The sequence below is a fragment of the Tursiops truncatus genome, chromosome 9, assembly GCF_011762595.2.
Source record: "Tursiops truncatus isolate mTurTru1 chromosome 9, mTurTru1.mat.Y, whole genome shotgun sequence".
Lineage (NCBI taxonomy): Eukaryota > Metazoa > Chordata > Mammalia > Artiodactyla > Delphinidae > Tursiops > Tursiops truncatus.
This window is the reverse complement of record NC_047042.1, coordinates 61497109-61514201: the sequence shown is the minus strand read 5'-3', so window position 1 is coordinate 61514201 and position 17093 is coordinate 61497109. Positions and strand designations below refer to the sequence as shown.

Sequence of the window (17093 nt, the reverse complement as noted above, 5' to 3'; positions counted from 1 at the left end):
AAAGAGTAGCCCCCGTTCACCACAAATAAAGAAACCCCATGTGCGGCAACAAAGACCCAACACAGCCAAAAATAAATAAATAAATAATATATATATTTTTAAATATGCTTTTTAACGTAGTTCTTCTGTACAAGTATTTTTACTTGTACTCTCATCTTCAAGAGAAAAAAAGCCTAAAGGCAATTCACTTTTAAGTATATTCCATATTTGAAAGCTACTGACATGAAAGAATCAGCGATTGTATTTGAAACTGTGATTAAACAAGTTAGATTTGAATCATCACACAATAAAACATAAAACCAAAAAAAAAGTTTAATTTACCATAATGATGGTGGTAAGCCCATCATATATTCAGTACTGGTATAATGGACACAAAAAGAATATTCTGCCAAACAGTTTATTAACAGCACACGGAACACATTAACATTGCTTTAATTCAGCAACCTGGCAGACAAAAACAAAATCCCTCCCTCTTGATATCTCCACAGTGATAAAAATTAGAGTGGGTGGGTGAAGCAGCAAAGTAAGGGCTCCAAAAAGTACAGGCAGTCATGACACTCACATATGAATTCAGAAAACCCACAATTTGCGTCTATTGAGTATACTCAGTAGTTTGAGAGCCCTGAGTTTTCTCCCCAGGCTCCTGAATCCCAGTTTTAAGAAAATGTGCATTAGTTCAATCATGAAACCAATTAAGATAATTTCAGCATCCCCTAACAGGTCACAAAATGAACAAAGACAGCATTTTCTGTTAACTATTCAGCAACACTGACTTGGGGCAAGTACTTATTTGTAAAACTGAATACACCCAGAAAGAATTTATCATATAGTGGAAATACATGTTCAAGTCAATACTATCCAATTTCTTTTACTTCAGGCATAAAGGAAGGCACTTAGGGAAATCATAAAACATTGCTCTAGTTACTGGACAGATGTATCTGTCTTTCATGGTAGATTGCAAGACCATGGTTGCAAGAATTTAGAACCTAGTACGAGCCTAGCACATAGGAAGGCAATAAATACTTTTTGACTAAAAAATGAAACATACAGGAGACACTGGTTCGATTCCTGATCCGAGAAGATTCCACATAGCGTGGAACAACTAAGCCCATCTGCCACAACTACTGAAGGCTGCGCGCTTAGAGCCCATGCTCCGCAGCAAGAGAACCCACCGCAATGAGAAACCCACGCACCACAATGAAGAATAGCCCCTGCTCGCTGCAACTAGAGGAAGCCTGCGCACATTAGTGAAAACCCAATGCAGCCATAAATAAATAAATAAATTTTATTTTTTTTAAAAAAAAAGGGGATTTTTTTTCTTCTGCTCCATTTTGAAAACTAATTCATGAATGGCAATAAAATAAGGAGTTTCTCGTGAGTAGAATGAAAAATCAAAAGAACCCAAATGTTGCTTCCAGAATCCTAAAATATTCCTGAAATTAAGAAATGATACCCTAGGACATAAGATACTGGCTCAAAGATTCAATTAGATTTACTACGTTGTGTTTAAGTTAAATCATAAATGCATTTTGAATGTTTTTTCATAAAAAGATTAAAAAATAGTTTTTAGGGCAAGTTAACCAAAACACTATATTATACCTATGAGGGGTGCTAAAATTTACGTTAGCCATCTAAGCTTTTTTGTAGCTTTTGGAATTGTCGTATTTTAATATACATTCATTTAATGTAATCAAGACTGCCTCCTCCCCCACCAAAGATAAACCTGAATAATTAAAAACAGGCCAAATACAGTGATTGGTGACCTCAAAATCCCCTGAATTAATTCTCTGTAGCCTTACACTATGGTCACAGATGCCAAAGCACTGTGTATTTTACAGTCAAAGAAAAATTTTCAGACTGAAAATGTGTTTAACACTAAAAGTTAAATTCTAAGAGGATTTTGTTATATCCTTAAGGGCCTTAATAAAGCATTTTAAACCTTACCTTTGTGAAGATGGCCAGGGGCATGCCATACTGGTCCTCTTCCAAACCAGAAATTATCCCTGGTATCAGGACTACCTGGCCTGTGTTAGCTTGAGGTTGTACAGTAATCGGAGGACTGTCTGAGGGCAAAGAGTCCTTTGGAAATGAGTTTGTCTGTTCTGATCCCACCTGTTCTCTTTCTTTCAAGGAGGAGTCCTCTAAGACACTAGGATCCAAGGTCTCCCAGTCACTTTCTGAAGACTCTGGAGATGGGCGAGAAGGAGGTTTCAAATATTGATTGCTGTCATTGGGTTCCTGTCCTTCACTGCTGTCATCATCTACCTGGAAAAAAGGCTCTTCAGTCTTCATGGCAGCATCTCTTCCATGGTTTCTCATCATGATTTTCTCAACAGTTTCCAAGTTGGTATTTGAAATGTCAGGAGCAGGCATAGAAACAAACTCATCTTCAGTGGGATTACTTTCTTGAAGCCCAACATCTTCAGACATACTCTTTCGGGGTCTATATTGAGAACTATCACTGAGACCATGTTCAATCATGCCTAAAACATACAATATTGGTGAACAGTTTGGCTCATAATAAGGTAAAGGAAAAACAAGAGTTGTATATTCTGCTTTAAATAGTGGAACTCCCTTGAAGTAAGTCAGAAGAGACATACAAATATCGTATATTAACACATATATGTGGAATCTAGAAAAATGGTACAGATGAACCGGTTTGCAAATCAGAAGTAGAGACACAGATGTAGACAACAAATGTATGGACACCAAGGGGGGAATGTGGGACGTGGGGGTGGTGGTGGGATGAATTGGAAGATTGGGATTGACATGTACACACTAATATGTACAAAGTAGATAACTAATAAGAACCTGCTGTATAAAAAAACAAAATAAAAATTAAAAAAATACAATCAAAATAGTGGAACTCTCCTATAAAAATTTTAATAAGCTATGCTTGCACAAATTTCAATGAGAAAAAAGAGAACAGAGAACAGAAGCAAGAAGAATTACAATCCTGCAGCCTGTGGAACAAAAACTACATTCACAGAAAGATAGACAAGATGAAAAGGCAGAGGACTATGTACCAGATGAAGGAACAAAATAAAACCCCAGAAAAACAACTACATGAAGTGGAGATAGGCAACTTTCCAGAAAAAGAATTCAGAATGATGATAGTGAAGATGATCCAGGACCTCAGAAAAAGAATGGAGGCAAAGATCAAGAAGATGCAAGAAATGTTTAACAAAGACCTAGAAGAATTAAGGAGCAAACAGAGATGAACAATACAGTAACTGAAATGAAAAATACACTAGAAGGAATCAATAGTAGAATAACTGAGGCAGAAGAACGGATAAATGACCTGGAAGACAGAATGGTGGAATTCACTGCTGCTGAACAGAATAAAGAAAAAAGAATGAAAAGAAGTGAAGACAGTCTAAGAGACCTCTGGGACAACATTAAACGCAGTAACATTCGCATAATAGGGGTCCCAGAAGGAGAAGAGAGAGAGAAAGGACCCGAAAAATTATTTGAAGAGATTATAGTCAAAAACTTCCCTAACATGGGAAAGGAAATAGCCACCCAAGTCCAGGAAGCGCAGAGAGTCCCAGGCAGGATAGACAAAGGGAGAAACACACCGAGACACATAGTAATCAAGTTGACAAAAATTAAAGACAAAGAAAAATTATTAAAAGCAACAAGGGAAAAACGACAAACAGCATACAAGGGAATTCATGAAACATTAACAGCTGATTTCTCAGCAGAAACTCTACAAGCCAGCAGGGAGTGGCACTACATATTTAAAGTGTTGAAAGGGAAGAACCTACAACCAAGACTACTCTACCTGGCAAGGATCTCATTCAGATTCCACAGAGAAATCAAAAGCTTTACAGACAAGCAAAAGCTAAGAGATTTCAGCACCACCAAACCAGCTCAACAACAAACGCTAACGGAACTTTGCTAAGTGGGAAACACAAGAGAAGAAAAGGACTTACAGAAACAAACCCAAAACAATTAAGAAAATGGTCATAGGAACATACATATTGATAATTACCTTAAATGTGAATGGATTAAAAGCCCCAACCAAAAGACAAAGGCTCGCTGAATGGATACAAAAACAAGACCCACATATATGATGTCTACAAGAGACCCACTTCAGACCTAGGGATACATATAGACTGAAAGTGAGGGGATGTAAAAAGATATTCCATGCAAATGGAAATCAAAAGAAAGCTGGAGTAGCAATACTCATATCAGATAAAATAGACTTTAAAATAAAGAATGTTACAAGAGACAAGGAAGGACACTACATGATGATCAAGGGATCAATCCAAGAAGAAGATATAACAATTATAAATATATATGCAACCAACCTAGGAGCACTTCAACACATAAGGCAACTGCTAACAGCTGTAAAAGAGGAAATCAACAGTAACAATAACAGTGGGGGACTTTAACACCTCACTTACACCACTGGACAGATCAGTCAGACAGAAAATTAATAAGGAAACACAACCTTTAAATGACACAGTAGACCAGATAGATTTAATTGATATTTATAGGACATTCCATCCAAAAACAGGAGATTACACTTTCTTCTCAAGTGCGCACAGAACATTCTCCAGCATAGATCACATCTTGGGTCACAAATCAAGCCTCAGTAAATTTAAGAAAATTGAAATCATATCAAGCATCTTTTCTGACCACAAGGCTATGAGATCAGAAATCAATTACAGGGAAACAAAGGTAAAAAACACAAACACATGGAGGGGCTAAACAATACGTTACTAAATAACCAAGAGATCACTGAAGAAATCAAAGAGGAAATCAAAAAACACCTAGAGACACATGACAATGAAAACACAACGATCCAAAACCCATGGTATGCAGCAAAAGCAGTTCTAAGAGGGAAGTTTATAGCTATACAATCCTACATCAAGAAACAAGAAACAAACAAACAAAAAGAAACAAGAAACATCTCAAATAAACAATCTAACCTTACACCCAAAGTTAGCAGAAGGAAATAAATCATAAAGATCAGAGCAGAAATAAATGAAATAGAAACAAAGAAAACAATAGCAAAGATCAATAAATCTAAAAGCTGGTTCTTTGAGAAGATAAACAAAATTGATAAACCATTAGCCAGACTGATGAAGAAAAAGAAGGAGAGGACTCAGATCAATAAAATCAGAAATGAAAAAGGAGATGTTACAAGAGACACCGCAGAAATGAAAAGACCAATCACAAGTAATGAAATTGAAACTGTGATTAAAAATCTTCCAACTAACACAAGTCCAGGATCAGATGGCTTCACAGGTGAATTCTATCAAACATTTAGAGAAGAGTTAACACCCATGCTTCTCAAACTCTTCCAAAAAACTGCAGAGGGGGCTTCCCTGGTGGTGCAGTGGTTGAGAGTCAGCCTGCCTATGCAGGGGATGCGGGTTCGTTCCCTGGTCCAGGAGGATCCCACATGCCGCGGAGCGGTTGGGCCCGTGAGCCATGGCCGCTGATCCTGCGCGTCCGGAGCCTGTGCTCCGCGACGGGAGAGGCCACAACAGTGAGAGGCCCGCGTACCACAAAAAAAAAAAAAAAAATTACAGACCAATATCACTGATGAATATAGATGCAGAAATCCTCAACAAAATACTAGCAAACAGAACCCAACAACAAATTAAAAGGATGTTAAGTGACCAACACTCCCATGATTGAGTGGGATTTATCCCAGGGATGCAAGGATTCTTCAATATATGCAAATCAATCAATGTGATACACCATATTAACAAGTTGAAGAATAAAAACCATATGATCATCTCAATAGATGCAGAAAAAGCTTTTGACAAAATTCAACACCCATTTATGAAAGAAACTCTCCACAAAGTGGGCATAGAGGGAACCTACTTCAACATAATAAAGGCCATATACGACAAGCCCATAGCAAACATCATTCTCAATGGTGAAAAACTGAAAGCATTTCCTCTAAGATCAGGAACAAGACAAGGATGTCCAGCCTTGCCACTTATTCAACATAGTTTTGGAAGTCCCAGCCATGGCAATCAGAGAAGAAAAAGAAATAAAAGGAATACAAATTGGAAAAGAAGTAAAACTGTCACTGTTTGCAGATGACATGATACTATACATACAGAATCCTAAGGATGCCACCAGAAAACTACTAGAGCTAATCAATGAATTTGGTAAAGTTGCAGGATACAAAATTAATGCACAGAAATATCTTGCATTCCCATACACTAATGATGAAAAATCTGAAAGAGAAATTAAGGAAACACTCCCATTTACCACTGCAAGAAAAAGAATAAAATACCTAGGAATAAACCTACCTAATGAGACAAAAGACCTGTATGCAGCAAAGTATAAGACACTGATGAAAGAAATTAAAGATGATACAAACAGATGGAGAGATATACCACGTTCTTGGATTGGAAGAATCAATAATGTGAAAATGACTATACTGCCCAAAGCAATCTACAGATTCAGTGCAATCCCTATCAAATTACCAATGGCATTTTTTACAAAACTAGAACAAAAAATCTTAAAATTTGTATGGAGATACAAAAGACCCTGAATAGCCAAAGCAGTCTTGAGGGGAAAAAAACAGAGCTGGAGGAATCAGACTCCCTGACTTCAGACTGTACTACAAAGCTACAGTAATCAAGACAATATGGTACTGGCACATAAACAGAGATATAGATCAATGGAACAGGATAGAAAGCCCAGAGATAAATCCACGCACCTACAGTCAACTAATCTATGACAAACGAGGCAAGGATACACAATGGAGAAAAGACAGTCTCTTCAATAAATGGTGATGGGAAAACTGGACAGCTACATGTAAAAGAATGAAATTAGAACACTCCCTAACACCATACACAAAACTAAACTCAAAATGGAGTAGAGACCTAAATGTAAGACTGGACACTGTAAAACTCAGAGGAAAACATAGGAAGAACACTCTTTGACATAAATCACAGCAAGATCTTTTTTTGATCCACTTCCTAGAGTAATGGAAATAAAAACAAAAATAAACAAATGGGACCTAATGAAACTTAAAAGCTTTTGCACAGCAAAGGAAACCACAAACAGGAGCAAAAGACAACACTCAGATAGGGAGAAAATATTTGCAAACAAATCAATGGACAAAGGATTAATCTCCAAAATATATAAATAAATAGCTCATGCAGCTCAATATTAAAAATACGAACAACCCAATCCAAAAATGGGCAGAAGACCTAAATAGACATTTCTCCAAAGAAGACATACAGATGACCAAGAGGCACATGAAAAGCAGCTCAACATCACTAATTATTAGAGAAATGCAATGAGGTGTCACCTCACACCAGTTAGCATGGGCATCATCAGGAAAACTACAAACAACAAATGCTGGAGAGGGTGTGGAGAAAAGGGAACCCTCTTGCACTGTTGGTGGGACTGTAAATTGATACAGCCATTATGGAGAACAGTATGGAGGTTCCTTAAAAAATTAAAAATAGAATTACCATATGACCCAGCAATTCCACTCCTGGGCATATATCCAGAGAAAACCATAATTCAAAAAGACACATGCACCCCAATGTTCATTGCAGCACTATTTACAACAGCCAGGTCATGGAAGCAACCTAAATGCCCATCAACAGACGAATGGATAAAGAATATGTGGTACATATATACAATGGTATATTAGCCATAAAGAGGAACGAAATTGGGTCATTTGTAGAGACTTGTGTGGATCTAGAGACTGTCATAGTGAAGTAAGTCAGAAAGAGAAAAACAAATATTGTACATTAACACATATATGCGGAACCTAGAAAGATGGTACAGATGAACCAGTTTGCTGGGCAGAAATAGAGACACAGATGTAGAGAACAAATGTATGGACACCAAGGGGGGAAAGCAGCAGGGGGTGGGGTGGTGTTGGTGTGATGAATTGGGAGATTGGGATTGACATGTATACACTGATGTGTATATAATTGATGTCTAATAATAACCTGCTTATAAAAAAATAAATTAAAATAAAAAACGAGAGAGAAAAGAAAATGTCAGACAAAAGAGAAACCTATGGCCAAAGTGAAAATGTCAGGGAACTAGATCCCACATGCCACAGTTAATAGATTCCCTCATGTCGCTTCCCTGGTGGCACAGTGGTTAAGAATTTGCCTGCCAATGCAGTGGACACAGGTTCGAGCTCTGGTCCAGAAAGATCCCACATGCCATGGAGCAACTAAGCCCATGCGCCACAACTACTGAGCCTGCGCTCTAGAACCCGTGAGCCACAACTACTGAAGCCTGTGTACCTAGAGACTGTGCTCTGCAACAAGAGAATCCACCGCAATGAGAAGCCTGTGCACCACAATGAAGAGTAGCCCATGCTCACCGCAACTAGGGAAAGCTCGTGCGCAGCAACGAAGACCCAACAGACAAAAATAAAATAAATTTTTTAAAAATTAATTAATTAAAAAAAAGATTACCCCATGTCTCAACTAAAAGATCCCATGTGCTGCAACTAAGACCCAGTGCAGCCAAATAAGTAAATAAATATTTTTTTTAAATAAAAATAAATAAACTTCCGGAGAAAAAAAAAATAGAATGGTAACCCTAACCACTTTTTCCTTGAAAATTTTTATCATTCAAAGGTTCATGGACCAAAAAAAAAAAAGGTTCATGGACTTCCCTCGTGGAGCAGTGGTTAAGAATCCGCCTACCAATGCAGGGGACATGGAGTTGAGCTCTGGTCAAGGAAGATCCCACATGCAGTGGAGCATCTAAGCCCGTGTGCCACAACTACTGAGCCTGCACTCAAGAGCCTGCAAGCCACAACTACTGAGCCCATGTGCCACAACTATGAAGCCCTCGTGCCTAGAGCCCATGGTCTGTAATAAGAGAAGCCACTGGAATGAGAAGCCTGCGCACTACAACGAAGAATAACCCCTGCTCACCACAACTACAGAAAGCCCGCGGGTAGCAACGAAGACCCGATGCAGCCAAAAATAAATAAGTATACATACTACTATGTATAAAATAGATAACTAATAAGAACCTGCTGTATAAAAAATAAAATAAAATTCAAAATAATAAAAATAAATAAATATTTAAAAAAACAAAGTCCAGGACAGGGCTTCCTTGGTGGTACAATGGTTAAGAATCCGCCTGCTAATGCAGGGGACACGGATTCAAGCCCTGGTCCAGAAAGATCCACCATGCCGCTGAGCAACTAAACCCGGCACCACAACTACTGAGCCCATGTGCCACAACTACTGAAGCTCGCACACCTAGAGCCGTGCTCTGCAACAAGAGAAGCCACCACAATGATAAGCCCACACACCGCAATGAAGAGTAGCCCCCACTCTCCGCAACTAAGGAAAGCTCGCGCGCAGCAACAAGGACCCAATGCAGCCAAAAATAAATAAATTAATTTTTTAAAAAAAGGTCCAGGACAAATTATAAAAAGGTAGAGTAGAAACCGCTACGCTCTTACCTGGAAAAAGGGATAACACTGTCATCAGGGCACCCACCAATTTATTCACTGGAGAAATATAAAAGAGAACCTGAAATGGAGTCAATCAAAATTAAATCAGAAAATCCATGAGTCCACAATGATACTTTAAAACAAGAAAAAAGAAAAGAAGGGAGAGGGGAAAACTCTTTACAGAAGTGTAACAGCTAAAACATACAGAATTTATGATAGAATCAGAAAATCACCAAGCCATCTATCATGGTTCAGGTAAAAATTACCAATGGATGCTAAAACTATTGTGAAAGGTTGTTGGGCAACAGGATATCCACATATCTTCAAATTTATCAACCCACAGTTTACCTATTAATTGCAAAGAGAAAAAACAAGTACCTAATTTAAAGAAACCTGGCAACCACCACCTGAATCAGATGATCAAATTTCACATTGCCAATAATAATACAAACAGTTATGGGGCTCCTGATGTGATGCCCCGAGAAGGACACACCACCACCTGTATTCTTGCCAAAAAATTTTATCTGAAACTAGTGACAACAATCAGACAAATCTAATACTATAATGCAACTAATCTGGATTCTTAAAAAAAAAAAAATTAAAAGGCCAATGTCATAAAAACAAAGAGAAACAAAAAAAGAGCGAGGTGGTGGCACTGTTTGAGATTAAAGAAAGCTAACAATGCAATAAATGATCCTTGGTTTCCAGATTAAGAAAAGCAACCAGCTTATAGGACATTATTATGACATCTGGGGAAATGTGAAAATGGACTGTACATTAGATAGCATTTATTATATCAATGTTAAATTTCTTGAATGTGAAAATGATATTTTGTCTGTGGGAATGCACCCTTATTCTTAAGAAATATATCCAGGGCGTGTTAGGAATCGGGCTGCACAGCAGGAGGTGAGCAGCCAGCAAGCAAGGAAAGCTTCATATGCCACTCCCCATCGCTTCCCATCGCTCGCATTACTGCCTGAACCATCCCCCCTGCCCCGCCTCCGATCCATGGAAATACCGTCTTCTGTGAAACTGGTCCCTGGTGCCAAAAAGGCTGGGGACTGCTGTCCTAAAGTATTTAGGGATGAAGTACCATGGTGTCTACAAATTACTTTAAAATTATTATGATTCAGGGAGAAAAATGAACACATATAAAACAATGTAATGCAAAAGCAAAATGTTAACAACTCATAAACACAGATGAAGGGTATAAAAGTGTTCATTATATATTACTCTATCAACTTTCCTGTAGGTTTGACATTTTTCAGAATAAAAATTGACAAAAATTAATCCGGAACAGGGTTCAGTTAGATAGTGCACTAAAACTAATGCTGGTGATAATTAAATTAGAGGAAAAAAACAAGCATGTAGTTGCTCAGGTGAGAGTTTTTTCTTTTTTTAAACCATTAAATCATTTAGTGGCACTAAGTGATATCCAGTAAAGCGTAACATCCATCATCTCCTGTGCTCTCCTTACACATTGCTTACTTGAATGCTTTGCAAGTACAGAGAAACCAAGACTGCATTAAAAGATGTCCTTACTTTATTAAATCAATATAAAAAGTGTGTGCCTGTGATTTGCCACATTAAATAAAGTCTACTTGATCATAAGTGCCACTGCATGTGGCTAGGCTAAATATTATTTTGCAAAATTTTGTTTCAGATACACGTATCCACATGTGCTCTAAGTTTCAATGAAAAACATTTTTTATTATGGGTTGCAATAAAAAGTTTGAAACCTACAACTCAACAACAAAAAAAACAAACCTGATTAAAAATGGGCAAAGGACTTGGATACACATTTCTACAAGGAAGATATGCAAGTGGCCAAAAAGCACATGAAAAGGTGCTCAACATAACTAATCATTAGGAAAATGCAAATCAAACCCAGGAGATATCACCTCATACCTATTAGGGACGGCTACTATCAAAAAACCTGAAAATAACCAGTGTTGGAGAGGATGAGAATAAATCGGAACACTTATGCGCTGTTATTAGGAATGTAAAGTGATTTAGCTACTGTGGAAAAGATGGCAGTTCCTCAAAAAATTAAAAATAGAACTACCATGTGATCCAGCAATACCACTTCTGGGTATACACTCCAAAAAACTGAAAGCAAGGTCTTGAAGAGACATACATAGACCCATGTTCACAGCAGCATTATTCATGACAGCCAAAATGTGGTATGTACATACATGGAATATTATTCATCCTTAAAAAGGGAGGAAATTCGGACACCTGTTGTACATGGATGAACCTTGAGGACACTATGCTAAGTGAAATAAGCCAGTCACAAAAACAAACACTTATGATTTCATTTATATGAGGAACCTAGAGTAGCCCAATTCATAGAGACAGAAAGTAGAAGGGTGGTTGCCAGCAGGTGGGAGAAAGGGAGAACGAGGAGTTAGTGTTTAATGGCTACAGAGTTTCAGTTTTGCACAATGAAAAGAGTTTTAAAGATGGATGATAATAGTACAACAACAGGAACATACTTAACACCATGAAACTGTACACTTAAAAATAGTTAAGATGGTTAATTATATGTTATGTGTATTTTACAAGTATAAACTATTTTGAAAGGTTGAAACACTGTACTAGTACATGTTAGTTTCATTCACTTTTTAAAAATTTACTTTTTTTCTGTTTGAAGAAAGAATACATATTCATCCAGAAAGCTAGAATACAGAAAAGTGTATTTCCTTCTTAAAAATATAGCCAATATTCTCACCACACTGTTGCTGTCTTTCCTCCTACTCTTTTCAATTAATATATATTTAATTATAAAATTGGAATCATGGGCTTGATATGTAGCTGGGCAAACTTTTTTCACTTAACATGCCATGAAACACCTTTACAACAATAAAAAAAAAACCCACCCAGAATCTTTTTTGTTGTTTGGAAATTATATACAAAATAAATCAATACTTACTTAGTCACTGATAATTCATCATTAAAAATGACTGAAAGAATCTCTTAGATAGAGCTTTGCATCAACTAAGATTAATTCTGGAAATTAAACCTCTAAGAGAACAATTACTGGGCCAAACGGATAAACATTTTTATGGAAACAAAATATACTGGATATTGTGAATGGCTGACTCTCCAATATCCATTCCACCCTACTTTACTGAGCACAGTAATACAGTGTATACAACTGGCCACAGATCCAGGGATGGCTCCTGATTACTCTAAACCAGAGGTCAGCAAACTTCTCTATAGAGGGTCAGATAGTAAGCATTTTTCATTTGTGGGCCATTTGGTCTCTGTCCCAACTACTCAACTCTTCCACTGTAATGCAAAAGCAGCCATAAACAATAAGGAAAAGAATGGCTGTAACTATGTTCCAATAAAACTTTATTTACAATAGGTGGTAGACCAGATTTGGCCCTGGGGCCTAGTGTGTAGACTCTTGGTCTAAAATTCCTCATCTAAATCTTTGATCTAAAATCATTGCAATCCCATCCCTTTGTACTAGAGAGTGGTCTGGAACCCAGGTTTAAGCCAATCAGTACAGGCGTTTCTTTGGCACCAATTATTGGTTCTGGGTAGGCACATGGCCTCATAGGCCCAAAGGAATTGACAGGAAGAATCCTTATTAAATGGTGTGCGAAGAGGTATTATCTCTGCCACCAGTTACAGCTAAGGAAGCACATAGTTCAATTACTGTTGGCAGTTATCCTACACTACAAGGGAAGTTAGGCTCAAGATAAAGCAAGCACTGTGGACCACAGAACAAAGAGATGGAAAAAATCTAGGTATTTAAATACATTGTCAAACCATTCAGTCAATCCACTCTGAAGTCTGAAGCGAGCCAATACATTTCCTTATTTTTTAAGTCAATTTAAATTGAGTTTTCGGGACTTCCTTGGTGGACCAGTGGTTAAGACTCTGTGCTTCCACTCTAGGGGGTATGGGTTTGATCCCTGGTAGGGTAACTAAGATCCCTCATGCCGCATGGCACGGCATGGCAATCAATCAATCCATCAAGAGAACTTTCTGTTATCTATAGTCAAAACCATTCTGATAACTGAATACTATCAAATTGCCCCCAGAAGAGACTGCATGAATTTACACTTCTATAGTAGTGGACAAAAATATGTGCTTTAGCCCACTGTACTTTTATGGCCAAAAAAGTCTTAATTTATACTTTACCATTAGTTTCAATTTTATATAGTATTTAAGAAATGTCAATAAATATTAAATATTCTAAACATTCAAATCTCACCTTCTTTTCAAGAAGAATTAGTTTAAACAGGATTAGGACCTGAAGAAAGAAAAAAAAACTATCAAAATAAGAAACTCAAGCCTATTTTTCATTTGCCTTTGCCTCTCCTCAAACATAACCATGTATCACTGAATCAATAATATTAAATAATTCTAGAGCTTTAAACACTACATTGAAAATTATGAACTTATACTGAGAAATTCCTGTGTCCTCTAAAAATGTGAATACCACTTAAATTGCTATCAAATTGCACTTCTCGGAATAAGTTGCGCCATTTTTGCTTGAAATGATCTGCAAGCTCTTTAAAGTTAAGGTACTATTCATTTACTTCTGGATGTCCAGGGCATTCACAGAGCAGATACTCATTACAGCTGTTAAGTGAATGATCAATGTGTGTATGTCCCAGTCAACAGACACCTTAAGAATAAAGATCAAAAGATATAAGTATAGATATTTTACTGGAAAATGTTTCACTCTCAGGGCAACATATAAAATACTCTGCAAGATAAAAACATGTTTCTTTTAGATGTGGTATACATATACAATGGAATACTACTCAGCCATAAAAAAGAATGAAATAATGCCATTTGCAGCAACATGGATGGACCTAGAGATTATCATACTAAGTGAAGTAAGTCAGAAAGAGAAAGACAAACGCTATAGATATCACTTATATGTGGAATCTAAAATATGACATAAATGAACTTATCTATGAAAGACTCACAGACATAGAGAACAGACTTGTGGTTGCCACGTGTGTGTGTGGGAGGAGTGAATTGGGAGTCTGGGATTGGTAGATGCAAGCTATTATATAGAGAATGGATAAACAACAAGGTCCTATAGCACAGGGAACGATACTCAACATCCTGTGAAAAAAAGAAGTTTTTTTCCACTCTGATTTCATGATATCCAAAATTACAAAAACCATAGAAAAAAGTATCCTATCCTGCACAGAAATAAATGACACTATTTGTATACTTTTAGAAATTTCTACCATATAAGCACTACGAACACTTTCAACTTTGTATCACTATGACAGCTGTCTCAGGAAAACTAAAACACAGTTATGCCACGCTCTACATTAGACCATGCAGCTCGTGGAATTTGCCCAGTTAAGTAATTTTAGTACGTCATAAATTAAATAACATATCATACCTTGTGTCGAAAATGAAGCACAAGATCTCGAGGAGATAGACCTATAATGTTAAAAAAAAAAAAAAAAGCTAATCTATGACTACCAACTACTGTTTTTGTCAAAGAAAGTTTTAACCTCCTTAAAAGAAAGGCAGGTAAAAGTAGGAATATGCAAATATTTAAATATTTATGTAATATCTCATGCACACACATAATCAGAATTTATCAAATACTGTTAACAGTCAAACAGCACTGCGATAGAACTTTGCAATAATGAAAATGTTCTAAATCTTCACTGTTCAATAGAGTAGCCATATGTGGTCACTGAGCACTTGAAATATGGCAAGTGTGACTAACAAACTGATTTTTAAATTTTATTTAATTTCTATTAATTCTAATCTAAATATAAACAGTCACATGTGGCTAGTGGCTCGTGTTGTGGTCATGCAGCTCTAACACCTCCCCATTTTCCAGCCATCTTACAAATTACCCAAGTTTAGAAACTATGAAGCTTGTACTACTGTGGCAGTCAATCATTTAAACATGGTTTTTGGTCACTACACCCCATAGGCTACTATTTCTGAATCACAATCTTCTCTGATCATCTGCCATAAGACAAGATAAATTAATTTAGAGAAAAACATATTCTCAGAATAGGAGCTTTGTAACCAGCTTACATTACACACAGGATTGCAAAAGTGAAGTTCCAGGGTTTGGCTACATCATGCTAAAATGGGAATTGAGCAAGCGTAAATCACTATGTGATCAACAATTTTTTTAAAACATGAAAAGGACATTTATTGAGTGCCTAACACACAAATGAATGTTCTGGGTTGTCAAAATAGCATAAAACCCTCAACTTGAAAAATCTTAGAATAGAAAAGAGCTAATAAGCAGATTTCTCTCTCTTGCTCTCCCTCTGTGTTATGACAGGGAACTGACCTGGTCAGCATTAACGTAAGGAAAACAAACTTCCATTATTACTCTGAAAAGCAGAAATTTTCCTTATACAATTAATAGTTGTAAATTTTGATACAAGTATGTTACAACCCTTCTTAATGCAAATACTGTCTCAGAAGATATTTAAGGAAGCAGCAGCATCAAATGTTGGAGAATTTAGATCCCATATAGAAACGTAATGCTTATCATGAAGTTTTACATGCAACTCAGCATGCCAAACAAAAAGAAACGAGGGCATTTCTTCTGACTTGTAAAAAAGTGACTTACCAAGATATACCTGGGATCCTTCTAATGAAGTTCCTCCCAGGGAACTATTCATATGTTCATAGAGCTCCTATAAAATAAAAATTCAGTTTAGAACACTTTACTATCATTTTAGACACTGAATTAGAAATAGGATGACCAAGGGAAAATTGGTTCTTTAACTGAGGCAATTTTGTCTCTCTGAAACTTGCCAGTTTCCAGCAATCCTTCCTTCTCTTCCTCTACATATCAGAGCTTGATTCATTTCCATGGTGGTACGGATTCCTAGGATAAATTTCCTCTACTTCCTTGCTAAATAACTAACTGTTCTACTCTCACTAGAATCCAGGAGAGATCCATGTTCTATACATCCATGGCAGCCTCAAGAAAAACATATTATCCATCTTCAGTAAAGTAGGAATGTGGTTTTTCTGTGCTTTTTAGTATGGGAGTTAGGATCCAGAAATGTGATATATAAACATACTGCTCAGTGTATTAATAACATAACAAATGTAGAGAAGAAATGCCATAGCGAAAGGGCTATTATCCATTAACAGAAACATTTATGTCATAGTCAACTGTCAATCATTATTTTCTAATAAAAGATGGCTTCATTAAGTTTAATAAGTATGAACTGTACATTTTGGGATGATCATTGGCTCTTCAATATTATTTTCAAACAAGAATGTCCTTCTTAAGCTAATAAATGATTAGCTCACACTATTAAAAATCTACTTGATTCATCAATCTGTCTTCACACACATCTATGGGGGGGGGGATAAAGTTACCTTTAGAATGGAAATTTGGGAAAAATCCTTCTCTTCAAAATATGCATGCGTAATGAGTTGAAGTTTTGCTTGAAGTAAGCCATAGAGAGGCTTAAAGAAAAAGAGAAATTACCATTAGTTTGATAATAGTAAAAAAAACAAACACCCCACGACTTTTTAACTTGAAAAGACTGAGAAGGAAAAAGTTACTGACAACTTTAGTATCTTATTATTCACAGCTGAACGTTAAGTCACTGTTCTAGCTCCTGGACTGCAGCTGCAAAGTGCCTGACCCACTCAGAGCACCGGGGTTGAGAGTGAGCACAGACCTTCTGGGTCT

General features: G+C 36.9%; 1 protein-coding gene across 5 annotated transcripts in view; it reads right to left on the bottom strand.

Annotated features, from left to right (window-relative positions):
• The window catches only part of AVL9 (AVL9 cell migration associated), a 96292-nt gene that overhangs the window by 52757 nt on the left and 26442 nt on the right, over positions 1-17093 (bottom strand). For 4 of the 5 annotated variants that reach the window (XR_002174519.3, XR_002174518.3, XM_019925857.3 and 1 more), the window contains exons 5-10: positions 16775-16864; positions 16011-16077; positions 14805-14845; positions 13650-13688; positions 9431-9500; positions 1945-2483 (exon numbers count right to left, since the gene is read on the bottom strand). Coding sequence is in view for 3 of the 5 variants with exons in the window: in XM_019925857.3 (XP_019781416.1) it covers positions 1945-2483; positions 9431-9500; positions 13650-13688; positions 14805-14845; positions 16011-16077; positions 16775-16864 (846 nt within the window). In the remaining 2 variants the exon portion in view is untranslated. The remainder of the gene's footprint in view (positions 1-1944; positions 2484-9430; positions 9501-13649; positions 13689-14804; positions 14846-16010; positions 16078-16774; positions 16865-17093) is intronic. The other variant, XM_073809817.1, reaches the window with a different exon arrangement.